The sequence below is a fragment of the Equus quagga genome, chromosome 12 (genome assembly GCF_021613505.1).
Source record: "Equus quagga isolate Etosha38 chromosome 12, UCLA_HA_Equagga_1.0, whole genome shotgun sequence".
In the NCBI taxonomy this organism is placed as follows: Eukaryota; Metazoa; Chordata; class Mammalia; order Perissodactyla; family Equidae; genus Equus; species Equus quagga.
In genome coordinates this window covers 68,843,913-68,857,003 of record NC_060278.1, presented here as the reverse complement: position 1 = coordinate 68,857,003, position 13,091 = coordinate 68,843,913, and the positions used below count along the sequence as shown (strand labels likewise).

The following is a 13,091-nucleotide window of genomic DNA, read 5'->3' as shown; positions in this document are numbered from 1 at the left end:
ACGCACCTCTCACGGCCTCTGGCCTTTTCCTTCAGCGCTGTCCGGGTTACCACAGACGCTGCGAGCCGCGCCCCGCCCACTGAGAGCTGGGCAGGTGATTGGTGGAAACCCGCTTCCTAGCAACCAGCTCCGCCCCTGCCGCCTGGCCGGAAGAACGGCACCAGCCTGGAGCTCCTTTCCTGAGGCTTCTCCGTAGGCATCCGAGAATATGCCTTCACAGAGGTTGGAGCGTGCTTAAAGGCGGCGTGTCGACTCAGAATGAGAGAACCAGGCTCGTTCGTCCGACAAGCATTGACATTCTGGAAAACAAGAAAAAGAAGTTAGCGGCGCGGGTGAGCAAGGCGTTTCAGGCGCGGCTTGGCCACCTCAAGCCGACAGACAAGGAAGGACCTGCTGCGACAAGAGGAAGAAGGCCCGTAGCCCGGGCCAGGTGCTGTCTTCGCGAGTCCCCGGCTTCCCCGGCTCGCTCTCTGGCCAGTCCCTGCGTCTCCCGGGAACTGCGCCCTCATGGCTGAGGTGAAAGTGAAGGTGCAGCCGCCCGACGCGGATCCGGTGGAAATAGAAAACAGGTAAACCAGTGAGAGAGGCTCGGTTCCCGGCTCGGGAGCCCCCGCAGCCAGACCAATTCTGTTGGGCCCCTCGGTAGATACCGGAGCAAGTTCCACGAGCGCACAGGAAAGGGATTGCGGGATTTGGACCACCCCCCACTCCTGTCCCCAGGGAGCAGAACTCTTAAGAAGTTCAAAACGAGTTTGACATTTGCAACCTTGTGCTGCTTACCTTGCCCCGATGCTGTTCGGGAACTTGTGGTGATGCGCTTCCTTGCTACGTTGAGGTGATCGACGCTCAGAGAGGACTCCGCGTTTTTTTCTGTAACACTTGCGGATACATGTTCTGATGCAGGATCGCTGTTGTCACTAAGGGAACTCCCACGACAGAATGTTTGAGCAAACTTAGGGAGCAGTTTGTGGTTGCGAAGCAACATAAGCCAAACGGTTTTGATGCAGTTTTAGGTCAAGATTTTAGGGCATCTAAAGCCTCTTCTAATTTTGTATTCTCTATCCGTGCACTGCAATTTTTAGGTTACTACATAGTTTTTTGTGGGGTTTTTTTGAGGAAGATTAGCCCTGAGCTAACATCTGCTGCCAGTCTTCCCCTTTTTGCTGAGGAGTACTGGCCCTGAGCTAACATCCGTGCCCATCTTCCTCCACTTTATATGTGGGACGCCTACCACAGCATGGCTTGCCAAGTGGTGCCATGTCTGCGCCCAGGGTCCGGACCAGCGAACCCCGGGCCTCGGAGAAGCGGAACGTGGGGACTGAACCGCTGCGCCACCAGGCCGGCCCCTTACTACATAGTTTTAAAAGACTCCAACTTTCTCAAACTGTTAGGAATAACACATATGATGATCCTATGACAAGGTGAGGATTTGGGCTTATTTTTGTTTGGTACAGATAATCCCCAAAACGGCCCCAGTTGTGATGAATTGTCATAACAAATTTTGGCTTCCCACCGGAAACATCCAATTTGCCTCCTGCTTACAAACGTGGCTACCCAAGGCACTGTATCTTAACTTTGTCATACTTGTTCGATCTGAGAAAATTGAAGCCTCAGCTTTAATATTTTTTCTGTTTTCATTTGACTTTTCTTCTAATTTAGAGTTCCTATGGGTGAGGAAAAGAAATAGTTCCCTTAAATAACAGTAATAATGTAAACGTGTATTTCAAAATCTTCCTCAATTTCTAACATGCTTTGATTCAGAACCATCATAGAAACCCAGATTATCTGCCAAATCTGAAAAAAGGCACAATTTCAAACTGTTTTGCTTGTATTTTCCCCCCACTGCCTCTTGAAATAGGTAAAAACATGAATAATATCATTAATGCCTTTGTTCCTAGAATTATAGAATTATGTCACCAGTTCCCTCATGGAATCACAGACCAAGTAATTCAGAATGAAATGCCTCACATAGAAGCCCAGCAACGGGCAGTGGCCATCAATAGACTGTTGTCCATGGTAAGGTGAATCCAGCTAGTTAACATAATTATGTATATGTTTTGATTGTCATTACTTCCTATTATGTAGTCATGACACCATTCAAAAGTGTGTTAGATTGTGACTTTGACAAGACTGCAAACCAGGAAACAGCTCAGACAGCCTAAACTGAGGAAAGAAGAAATAATTACACGTCATTTTACAAGATGAGTAACATAAATGTATTTTCTTTTCACTGTTGTATTTATTAATCTAATTGTCATTAAGATGTGTAAGTACACATAGGTGTATCTGTTCTTACCTTCTGTTTGCTTCTACTGCTAGTGTGGGGCCATTCCCTGTGAAATATTACCCCCTGATTTTTCTGAGAGTCATCACAGAGTCACTTCATTAGGGTATTACTCTCCACGTTCTCACTCTGAGCATTTCAGGAGGCAGGAATGAGTCCAGTTGAATGTCATCAGTGCTAGGCCTCTGGGAGGAAGTGCAGGCTCTGCGTCCAGTGACACGGCAGTGGGGTTTTTCAGTGAAACCTTCTACCTGCTCTTACCTCTTTGTTCTCCTGGGGCCCTAGTGTCATTCTCCGCCTGTCCAAAAACATCCCACCTAATGGTGCCCCGTGCTCTAAATCTACCTCTTTCTCCTTCCTTTCCCACATCATCAAAATCCTATATCCTGAGAGTGTTTCAGTTTGGTTGTAGTAACAATTAGGTGGAGGACTGAGGACTCGTGTGAAGACCCATTTGCTTTTTAAGCTTTGTTGGATTTCTAATGGCTCTGGATATGGCGATTTGAGGACAGGTGAACCTTCTGTTAAACCACTCCCTTTAACCTTCTAGCACAGAGGTTGGCAAACTCTTTCTATAAAGTGCCAGATTGTATATGTTTTAGGGTTTACAGGCCATATGGTTTCTGTCACAACTACTCAACTCTGCAAGAAGTAGCCATGGACCATACATAAACAAATGGGCATGGCTGTTTTCCAGTAAAACTTTATTTGCAAAAGCTCACTGGGCCAGATTGCTCATCCGTGTTTTAGCCCAAGCAAAAAAGGAATGTTGGTGAGTTCTGGTCTCTTCACGGTGGTGAAGGTTTCAGCCCCAGGAACAGTAGAGGGAGGGATGCTGGAAGGATGTGGCAATGGAAAATATTTTTTGTCTTCTGGCCACCCTTTCAGCCCTTTCCTTTCTGTCTGAAAATCATCCTTAGCACCTCCCTCTCTTTTACCACCTCTGCAACCCCACCTCCCTCCAGTCCTATAGGCTATAGGAAGTGGTGGAGCTACTGAAGAATTTTAAGCAAGGAGTAATTGTTAATAAATCACAAAATGTTGGTGATTTTAACTCTTAAACAATTCTCAGATTTGTCCCCCATTTCCATTCCTGTTGCCCTTGCATGTATTCAGGCTCTGGCTTTTACCTGGCCTGTTGCCGTGCCTCCTAACTGGCTTTCCTTGCTCTGTCTGCCTCAGAGCAGCCAGCCTGATCTGTCTGAAATACAGATCTGGCCAAGTCACTTTCCCACTGAAAGTTGTGCTCAATGCTCCAAACCCCTGGGTTTACCACACTGAGCCCCTACCTTTCTCACCTGCCTCATCTGCCTTTACCACTCTGCCGCAAAAGTTGGGTTTTAAAGGGAACAGATTGTTTTTGGTTCCTGGCCATGTCATGCTGTTTCATGCGTCAGGTCCTTTGTTCCTGCTGTCTTCCCTGCTTAGAAGGCTCTTCTTGACGAACTGAAGGAGTAACTCCTCATTACCTTTCAAGACTCAACTCTGCTATCATCCCCAGGAAGCCTCCCTGACCCCCCAGGCTGGGCCAAAGCTTCTCTGAGAGCATCTCCCACTCTTTACTTACCCCTATCTTAATGCCAACCGGATGATATTGAAGTTAGCTGTGTGATTCTCTTTCACAATTCATGTTTGTCCCCCCAAACACCTGTTACAGCACAGGTGTTCATGTAAGGGTCATAGCTGAATTAAACAACGGAATGAGCCTCCAAATTGAATTTTGTGGTTAGATTTTGCCACTTAGTGGGGTCTAGGGAGGGAGGGCGGGTATTGCTGTTCATCCATATGAAAACCTGTTTTCAAGTCATGGGTCTGCCCAGTCTTAACTCACGGGAATGAGGCCTCTCTCAGTCGTGGCTTCCCGGAACTGCCAGAAGTCCAGTGGTACAGCCGTCTGGATGCTCTAAATTCAGACCCAAGGAAATTCAGAAGCATGGTAGACATGCTTTGTTTTACTTTTGATTTGTTATATAAAAACAAAACCACCACAGGCCTTTTATTCATTGGTTGACCTTTCTGCCTAATTTTCACATAACACTATAGAAATCATATGAGTAAATGTCACTATTAACTTTGTAAATTTTATTTAGCTATCATGTTATAGAATATTTATGCATGTTTAGCTTTCATTTGAACTTATTTATATAAATTATATTTTAATTTTTATTGTATTATTATATATATTTATGAACTTATTTAAATTTGAATATGGATTTTCATTTATTCTAAAGCTGCCTGTTTAAAATTCCTTACTCATTGATCATATAGCCAAGCGAGGATCTGGCATATAGGAAATTGTTAGGTATTAATATTTTGGAAAATAATGAGATAAAGAGCTAAGTTTTGAAAAGTACATTGCACATGATATGTAGGCAAAATCTTAAGTCTCAAGTAAGGAACTGACAAATAACTGGGAGGTAGGATATTTTACTCTGTGTAAAATATTAAAGAATGCATTAACATTTTCATTGGATTTGATATATCTGCAAAATAATTCACTGCTATTTTCTATAAAACAAAACTTTAGGGTCAACTGGATCTCTTACGGAGCAATACAGGCCTTCTGTATAGAATAAAGGATTCTCAGAATGCTGGGTAAGCACCTAATTTTTTTTATTCTAAGAAAATTTTAATTATTACAAAAGTAATACATGTTTTGGGGGAAAAAAGCCAATATAGAATTGCGTACTGTTAACTGGTCTTACATATCATCCCCACCTCCCATCATGAGTTCTGTTTCCCAGAGATAACTGTGCTTAATAATTTGGTATATATAAATACATATAGATGATTATATATTTATATACTATATATTTATATATAATCTCTTTTCTTTTTTTTTTTTTTAACAAAAATGGGATCATGCTATCCATACTGTTTTGCAACTTGTTTTTTTCACTTACTGTATCTTGGACATCTTTTCATTCTGGTACATTCAGCCCTGTCTCATTCTTTCTAAGGTAAGCCCTTCTTTTGGTAAATAAGTCAGTGTGGTGACCTTGTCTGCTAATTCGTTTAAGTAGTCATCTAGATTATTAGATTATCCTATACCTCTTTGCCTCTTTAATTCTATTTTATTCCCCTGCAGTAAAATGAAAGGATCAGATAACCAAGAAAAACTAGTATATCAAATCATAGAGGATGCAGGAAATAAAGGTAAGCATGTGAAGGAAGAAGCAGAAAAAACATTGTCTTTGGGAAGGGTCTGAGATCCTGGCTTCCCAGGGTATAGCTCAGTGTGTAGAGGATGCCGCCATTTGTGTTAAAAGGAAAGGAAAATATAACATACATATATAATGTACGTATGCTTGAAGGACACCCAGAGTGATGCCATTGTTGCCTCAAAGGAGGCAGGAACTAGATGGCTATGGGCAGGGATGGAAAGAAACTTCTGATTGTGAACCATGTGAATGTCTTCTCTAAAAATAAATAAATTAAAACTTAAAGTTTTTTTTTTTTAATCCTCACTTTCTAAACTTTGGAAGCCTTAGTTTCTTCATCTTAGCTGTAAATTGTGGATAATAGCGTCTCTGGTTTTTGCAAAAACCAGAGGGATGCCGAGTGCAGTGTGGCGGTGTCTGACATAGGTCGCTCACAGCTATTTAGTTCCTCTCCTGTCCCCCTTGAAGAACCATATCTAAATTGCTGTTATTACAATTTAGGATCTATTTGAGTCATTGATGTTAGCTAACAATTATGATATAATCTGAAATCATATAATTCTCATATTTATTAGTTAGGAAGTTAAATTAACATTTTAAAAGTAGACATAAAAAGTTCTCTATTTTTAAGAAATTCTTCCTACTTCATTATGCCTTTACTTTAGGAAGAAAATAGGGCAAAATATTTTTACATAAAATTTACTTTCCATGGTTAATGCTTATGTCCTTCTTTAAAAGAGAAATCATAGCTTCCTGTGCAGGGCTTTTAATGGCTGTAAGAACCACAATCTTCCATTTTCCATCTCCCAAATATAGTATTGTATGAATAATGGATATATGTGCATTCAGTCTCACATAAAGGGTTTTTTGCTCTCTGTTGAGGATGGCAGCTGATCCTGACCCAAACTTACGTTTGTTTTTGACATTTACAATCTAAACTGAAAACAACAGAAAACAAGTTTGGGGTGCATGAGGGGATGGAGGAAACAATATAAGTTAATTAAATAACATTTAAGATTTTTCTTCCATTATAGAAATGTCCTTTTCATCTCTTTTTTAAAAGGTACCACAGTAGCATTCCAGCTATGCTGTAGGAATATATACATATATATATATATTGCTAGTTTTGGAATGAGATATAAACAACAAGATAAAACAAGTCCTTTAATATTCAACTTATTTTACTTGACTTTCTTATAGGAATATGGAGCAGAGATATCCGATACAAGAGTAACTTGCCCTTAACAGAAATTAACAAAATTCTAAAGAATTTGGAAAGTAAAAAGCTTATCAAAGCTGTTAAGTCTGTGGCAGTGAGTAGTTTTCTTTTCTTCCCCCAAATGTTCACTATACATATATTGTTCCAACTATATTTCAAGTTTATATTGTCGTTTAAGCTATGTCGTGATTTAAAACAACTGGTCAAAAAGATTTTTAAAAATTTAGTTCATATTGGATTGGTTTGGAGATTGCTGCCTAGATATGTCACTGCCTGGTTAATTCTTAGTGTCTTACCCACTAAAAATCTAAAACTTCTTAACTCTCTTCAGTAAAGGATTTTTGGAATCATGAACATTTTTCCTGGATTTTGTGGTGTGTAAGTTAATTTACTTCACCCTGCCATTCTGGATTACTCATCCAGCAAATACCTATTTTGCATTTGCTGTGTGCCAGGCACTGTTCTGGGTGCTTGGGGTACGTTAGTGAAAAACTCAGAGGAAGATCTCTGCCCTGGTGGAGCATCTGTTCCAGCACATGGTGTTTCTCCTCTTCCTCATCCCACTCCACGCCTGTCACATTCTTCTGGGGCTCCATGCTCCAGAGCTGACTCCATCAGGGACATCTGCGCTCACCTCACTGACATAGGCATTAGAGCTGAGACTTCCCTAAAGTTTCCTTGAACACAGTTTCAGTAATTAAGAATTTGATGTTCATCAGTGATTTTATTTACCAAATTATATTTATATCATATCACTCCCTAATTTTAGAATATTATTTCTCTTCCACAGTTTTCAATGGCTACTTTCAAATATATACAAAAGCACAGAAAATAATATAACATATCCCCACGTACCCATCACCTCACTTCATTTTGCCAGTCTCCCTGCTACATCTTTATTTTTAATAAGAGCTTTATTGAGATATACAGTCACGCACTACATAATGATGTTTTGGTCAACGATGGACCACATATACAATGGTGCTCCCATAAGAGCAGTACCGTATAGCCTAGGTGTGTAGTAGGCTATACCATCCAGGTTTGTGTAAGTACACTCTATGACGTTTGTACAATGACGAAATTGCCTAATGACACATTTCTCTGAACATATCCGTGTTGTTAAGCAATATATGGCTATAATTCACATACCATAAAATTTATGCCCTTTTTTGTACAGTTTTTTTTTGTACAGTTCAGTGGTTTTTAGTATACTCACAGAGTTGTACAACCATCCTCCTATGCTAATGTTTAGACGTTTTCATCACCTCATAATGTGACTCCCCCAGCAGTCACTCCCCAGCCTTCCTGCCCCTAGGCCTTGACAACCACTAATGTACTTTCTGTCTCTGTAGATTTGCCTGTTCTGGATGTCATATAAATGGAGTCATACAATACGTGGTCTTTTGTGTCTGGCTTCTTTCACTTAGCATGATGTTTTCAAGGTTTTTAAATAAAGTAGTATTAGAGGTCTTTTAAAATTTTTCTTAGCAAGGTTTTATAGTTTTAAGTGTAGGGAGTCCTTTATATCCTTAACCCAAAGTATAAAATAAATATTCAGGGGCCAGCCCCATGGCCGAGTGGTTAAGTTTGCATACTCTGCTTTGGCAGCCTGGGGTTTTGCCGGTTCATATCCTGGGTGCAGACATGGCACCGCTCATTAAGCCACGCTGAGGTGGCATCCCACATGCCACAACTAGAAGGGCCCACAACTAAAAATACACAACTATGTACCTCAGGGCTTTGGGAGAAAAAGGAAAAATAAAATATTTAAAAAAATAAAATAAAATAAATATTCATGAATCCATACTGATAGAAATATTTGAATAAATAAATAAATGGAGAATAGACAAACATCCTGTGCAGAAGAATACCAAATAATTTATGTAGGCACTCCACCCTCAAGGAGGTGGAGCATAAGTCCAGTGGGACTTAAGTCCACAAGAGTGGACTGTGCATAGTGACTGACTTCCACATATGGAAAGGGCAGAGCGACAAGTAACTTTCCAGTGGAGAAAACTGAGAAATACCACCTCAAGCCAGGTGATCAAGGTTAACATCAACGTTGATAAGTCGTATTGATGATAATCAATCATCATTTGGTGATGATCAAGTACCCTTGATATGATGTGATGAAAAGGGCACTTTACCTCTATAGTCTTTTTTCCTGTCTAATCATGAGAAAAACATTAGACAAATCCCAATTAAGGGACATCCTACAGAATACCTGACCAGTAATTCTCAAAAATGGCAAGTTCATCAATAACAAGGAAAGTCTGAGAAACTGTCACAACCAAATTTGCCTCAGGAGACATGACAACTAAATGTGATGTGGTATGCTAGATTGGATCCTCGACCAGAAAAGGGACGTTAGGGGGAAAAAAGAAAATCTGAGTAAAGTATAGACTTTAATAATAATATATCAGTATTGGTTCATTAATTGTAATAAATGTACCCTCATAATATGTTAATAATACGGGAAGCTGAGCATAAGGTAAATGGGAACTTTATCATTTTCACAATAATTCTGTAAATCTAAAACTGCTCTAAAATATAGTTTGGGTTTTTTTTTAAATCTTAGTTTTGGAACACTGTTACCTTAGAACCACATCTGCTGTGCTTGTTTTTTCCTAGGCCTCAAAAAAGAAGGTGTATATGCTCTATAACCTGCAGCCGGACCGGTCTGTGACTGGTGGAGCCTGGTACAGTGACCAGGATTTTGAATCCGAATTTGTAGAGGTGCTTAACCAACAGTGCTTTAAATTCCTACAAAGCAAGGTGAGGCATAATTGAGGAGACAGCAATACAAGTCTGTCTTTAAAAAGTTTCTTCATAAAGAATGTTTAATCTTATATGTCATATTTTATAGGAATTGAAAATATTGAATTGGTAATTTTTATGAAACAAAATATGTTCTGTTGATTTCACTCTGCATAAATTGTATTCAGAAAACACCAGTATTCTTGCTGAGATTTATGTTTCTACCCTTATAGGCAGAAACAGCACGAGAAAGCAAACAGAATCCGATGATACAAAGAAATAGTTCATTTGCTTCGTCACATGAAGTGTGGAAATACATCTGTGAATTGGGGATCAGTAAGGTTGGAACCCAGTTTCTAATTTTCATCTTATTTTTTAAAACAACTTCTTCATCATAGGGATATAGTTTTCAAGGTATTCCAAACATTTGACCCAGACCCTTTTTTCAGGTGATACCTGTGAACATTCTGCAGAATCCACTTTGAGAAAGTACTGTTATAAGCCAGTTAGGCAAAGGTGATCATTGCCATCGGGCACTGTCTGAACTGTATATACTTGAGCTTGGGATATAGAGCAGCAGAGTGGAGGCCTGGCAGCGCATTTCACTGCCAAAATTCAAGTCTCCTGATAAGTTCTTGACTTTCTTAGGGACATTTCAACATAAGTGCCAAACATCAGTTATCACATCAGGTGTCATTTATTGGTATTTTCCTACTTATGAGATGTAAGTGGTGGTATCAGCATATTCTTTTGAAGACCTATATATAAGAACACTGTACTGGATGCTATTCATAGTCGGAGAAGAAACTGAAATGGCCTCTTGGACAAGTTGTTTTCATTCCCTGGGCCCCAGATTTCTCATTTATAAAAAACTAGGAATTTGCACTCTTTGATGTCTGAAGTATCTTTCTGCTCAAGCATTTAATAAATCTCCATCAATTTCTTACCAAAGAAATGTTACTTTAAAAGACTTCTAGATTTTACTTAGGAGGATAAAGATATCAGAAAATGTGAAACTCAGCATGAGGTTAGAATTTTGTCCCCTGCATTTCAGTGGTTTGTGCTAACTTGGGCCATTGTTCAGCCTCCTTGTGCTTTTGATTACTCTCCAGCAGAATGCTTCCCTATTTCACCAGGGAATTGTGAACCTTTTCGATTTACCATCCCCTCCAAAAGGATGTCTGCTTGTCCATTTTGTTTGCTTTCTAATGTATCCCCTTTTTTAGGTAGAGTTGTCCATGGAGGACATTGAAACCATCTTGAATACACTCATTTATGATGGGAAAGTGGAGATGACTATCATTGCTGCAAAAGAAGGCACAGTTGGCAGTGTAGACGGACACATGAAACTGTATAGGGCAGTCAATCCAATCATCCCGCCCACAGGTTTGGTCCGGGCTCCCTGTGGACTCTGCCCGGTGAGTTAAAGTGGCTTCACTTTATACTTGACTGCCACCAAGTGCAAATGCCATGTATTGTGCCAGCAGGCACACTCCAGTTTTCTCAAACTCTCAGGGTTGACCAAGAGCTGCTCAAACCTCCATGTAATCTTAATTATGGACCTTTAATGAACAAATCTTTGCCTTACATTCTTTCTTAGAATATCCAGGGTTAAGGGAATTTGTGTGCTCTGCTCTTGGCCCTGAACTGGACGATTCTGATGAGAGCTAATCATTTAATCAAGAGATCATTGAGAACCTACCATGGGCCAGACATGTTCTTGATGATTCTCATGTTGTCTCATTTAATCCTCCTCCTGTCCCTTGGAGCTAGTGGCATTTCCCTTCATCATGAGGGAACTTAGGCTAAGGGAGACCCAGAGCATACAACTTAGAAGTAACAACCAGGATTCAAACTCAGAGATAATGTTCTTTTCCCTGCAGGATGTCCCCGCACTCTTCACTCATTCATTCCCAGATAGTTTATGAGTGACAGCTGTGTGCTGTAAGCACTGTCCCAGCCCTCATAGCATTTATATTTTTGGACTGCTAGGTATGTTTTATTTCATTATACTGGCCCTTGTCTATGTGACTAAGCACTCCATGCTCTGGTTTCAACTCGTAGAAAAAAGGCTAGCATATTTGGAATTCTGTTTAGCACCTTTCACAAAAAGGAAAGTAGCTAAACATGAAACATTTTGTTACTCAAAATGAAGTCATTCATACGTATAGCTCTCCCTTCCTGTATTCCTTTGTTACCTGCTAATAGCCTTTTGGCCAGTGGGCAGGTGAACATGGTCATCTTAATGCTACAGTAAAAGGTCTCTCATTAACTATCTTTAGGGTCACAGATCGTCTATTGTAGTATAATCCTAAATACAGTCTTAATTTCTTTCAATTTGAACGTTTTGTTTTCAATATCACTTTAAATAGACAGTTGAGTTTTAGATATTTTGTTAAATTTTAATGGTAGATGACATTTAAGACCTTACCTATAATGTTAATAATTTTAAAACTTCAGTTTGAATATAAACTTTTTGCTTTTTTAAAGGTTTTTGATGACTGCCATGAAGGTGGTGAGATTTCACCATCTAACTGTATTTACATGACAGAGTGGCTTGAATTTTAAAAGAGAGCTGTGAACTTTACTGACATTTTGCAAATGAAGTTACTTTGGGAGCAGATAATTTAATTCGTGATGGAACATCAAATTCCCTGGAAAGCCAACTTCACAGTAATGGATACAGACTTGCTGCTGTGAAAATATGTTTTTTTATCTATGAACACTAAATTTATACTGGTAGAGTAGCCAACAAAATATGAAGCAGGTAAGGTTAGTAGTGAAATCCACTCTTAAATAAATAAAATACTTTGAAGTTCTGGAGGACCGCCTTCTGAAGCTTTCAAGACTTTTGATGGTTCAAGGAAAAAAGCCAAGAAATCCATGTTTACCAAGTACTGTGATAGTGGCTAGAGCTTAAAAATGCCCATTTTAAAGTTATTTATTAAAGTCTTCATTGCAAATTTTTTATATCCGGTTCACTATCACCATTTCTGTTTTCTTTTCTCAGTGGTTTCATTGAGAAGAAATTGAAAGTGGGGAAGGCAGGAATTGCAGGAGAGTGTACACAAACTTGGGGCATGATGCGGGAGAGAGTGGAACATCCCTTTTCCACACACTATTAATTCCTTTTTGTGTCAGAAATATTCTTCCAGAGGATTATGCCACTGTACTTAACCTCAAACCCGAATGATGACAGTTGTCAAGGATATGTTTTCAGTGCATAAGTATTATCATTCTCATTCTAAAGGGAATATTTTCACTGGTCCTTCTTTGTTAAAGTCTTAAAAGTCTAACTCTGTGGCTCAATTGTATTATTTGCTGGAATTTGCCCCTAGAAACATATTATTTAACTAAAATTATACTAAAAATGGTCCGTTGCCCTCTATTCACAGTTGATGGGGGAGGGGAGTGCCATTTTTCTTGTCCTGTTTTAGATTTGTTCCCTTTCCTTATTCTGTTCTAAAAATCATGGTGTAATGGGTCTAAACTAAGCCGAAAACCATTATAATTGTCCTCAGCTCTAATAGTACTTTCAGTCTCAATCTTTAGCCATATAGAAAACACAAGGTTATTTGATGTATTGTTGCAGAGAAGTCAGATGTAGGGCTTTTTAGCATCTCAGCTGTTGTATTTTCACTGTGTGGCACTTAAAAGTTTCTGTGTCCAG

At 39.6% G+C, this 13,091-nt stretch overlaps 2 protein-coding genes across 9 annotated transcripts in view; one reads left to right on the top strand and one right to left on the bottom strand.

Moving 5' to 3' along the window:
• Positions 1-132, bottom strand: part of DZANK1 (double zinc ribbon and ankyrin repeat domains 1) — an 88,826-nt gene extending 88,694 nt beyond the window's left edge. For 5 of the 6 annotated variants that reach the window (XR_006891125.1, XR_006891124.1, XR_006891123.1 and 2 more), the window contains exon 1: positions 7-132. The gene's annotated coding sequence lies outside the window, so the exon portion shown is untranslated. The remainder of the gene's footprint in view (positions 1-6) is intronic. The other variant, XM_046679105.1, reaches the window with a different exon arrangement.
• A 147-nt stretch (positions 133-279) lies between these two features.
• On the top strand, positions 280-12,717 carry POLR3F (RNA polymerase III subunit F). 3 transcript variants are annotated; one of them, XM_046679109.1, is made up of 10 exons: positions 280-569; positions 1,899-2,016; positions 4,812-4,879; positions 5,224-5,244; positions 5,373-5,440; positions 6,646-6,758; positions 9,296-9,439; positions 9,655-9,762; positions 10,648-10,839; positions 11,912-12,717. In XM_046679109.1, the coding sequence occupies exons 1-10, from the start codon at positions 508-510 to the stop codon at positions 11,987-11,989; spliced, it is 972 nt and encodes a 323-aa protein (XP_046535065.1). In that variant the 5' UTR covers positions 280-507; the 3' UTR covers positions 11,990-12,717. The 3 variants fall into 3 exon arrangements, with proteins under 3 accessions (XP_046535065.1, XP_046535066.1, XP_046535064.1); XM_046679110.1 differs by lacking the exon at positions 5,224-5,244 and having other exon boundaries at positions 327-569; XM_046679108.1 differs by lacking the exons at positions 280-569; positions 5,224-5,244 and adding an exon at positions 1,238-1,421.
• Positions 12,718-13,091: the final 374 nt, after the last annotated feature.

Coding starts and splice junctions, on each gene's coding strand:
- POLR3F (XM_046679108.1), top strand. CDS start 1,258: ATGTCTGCGCCCAGGGTCCGGACCAGCGAACCCCGGGCCTCGGAGAAG. Junction 6,759..9,295: donor AAGCTGTTAAGTCTGTGGCA/GTGAGTAGTTTT, acceptor GTTTTTTCCTAG/GCCTCAAAAAAGAAGGTGTA. Junction 10,840..11,911: donor CTCCCTGTGGACTCTGCCCG/GTGAGTTAAAGT, acceptor GCTTTTTTAAAG/GTTTTTGATGACTGCCATGA.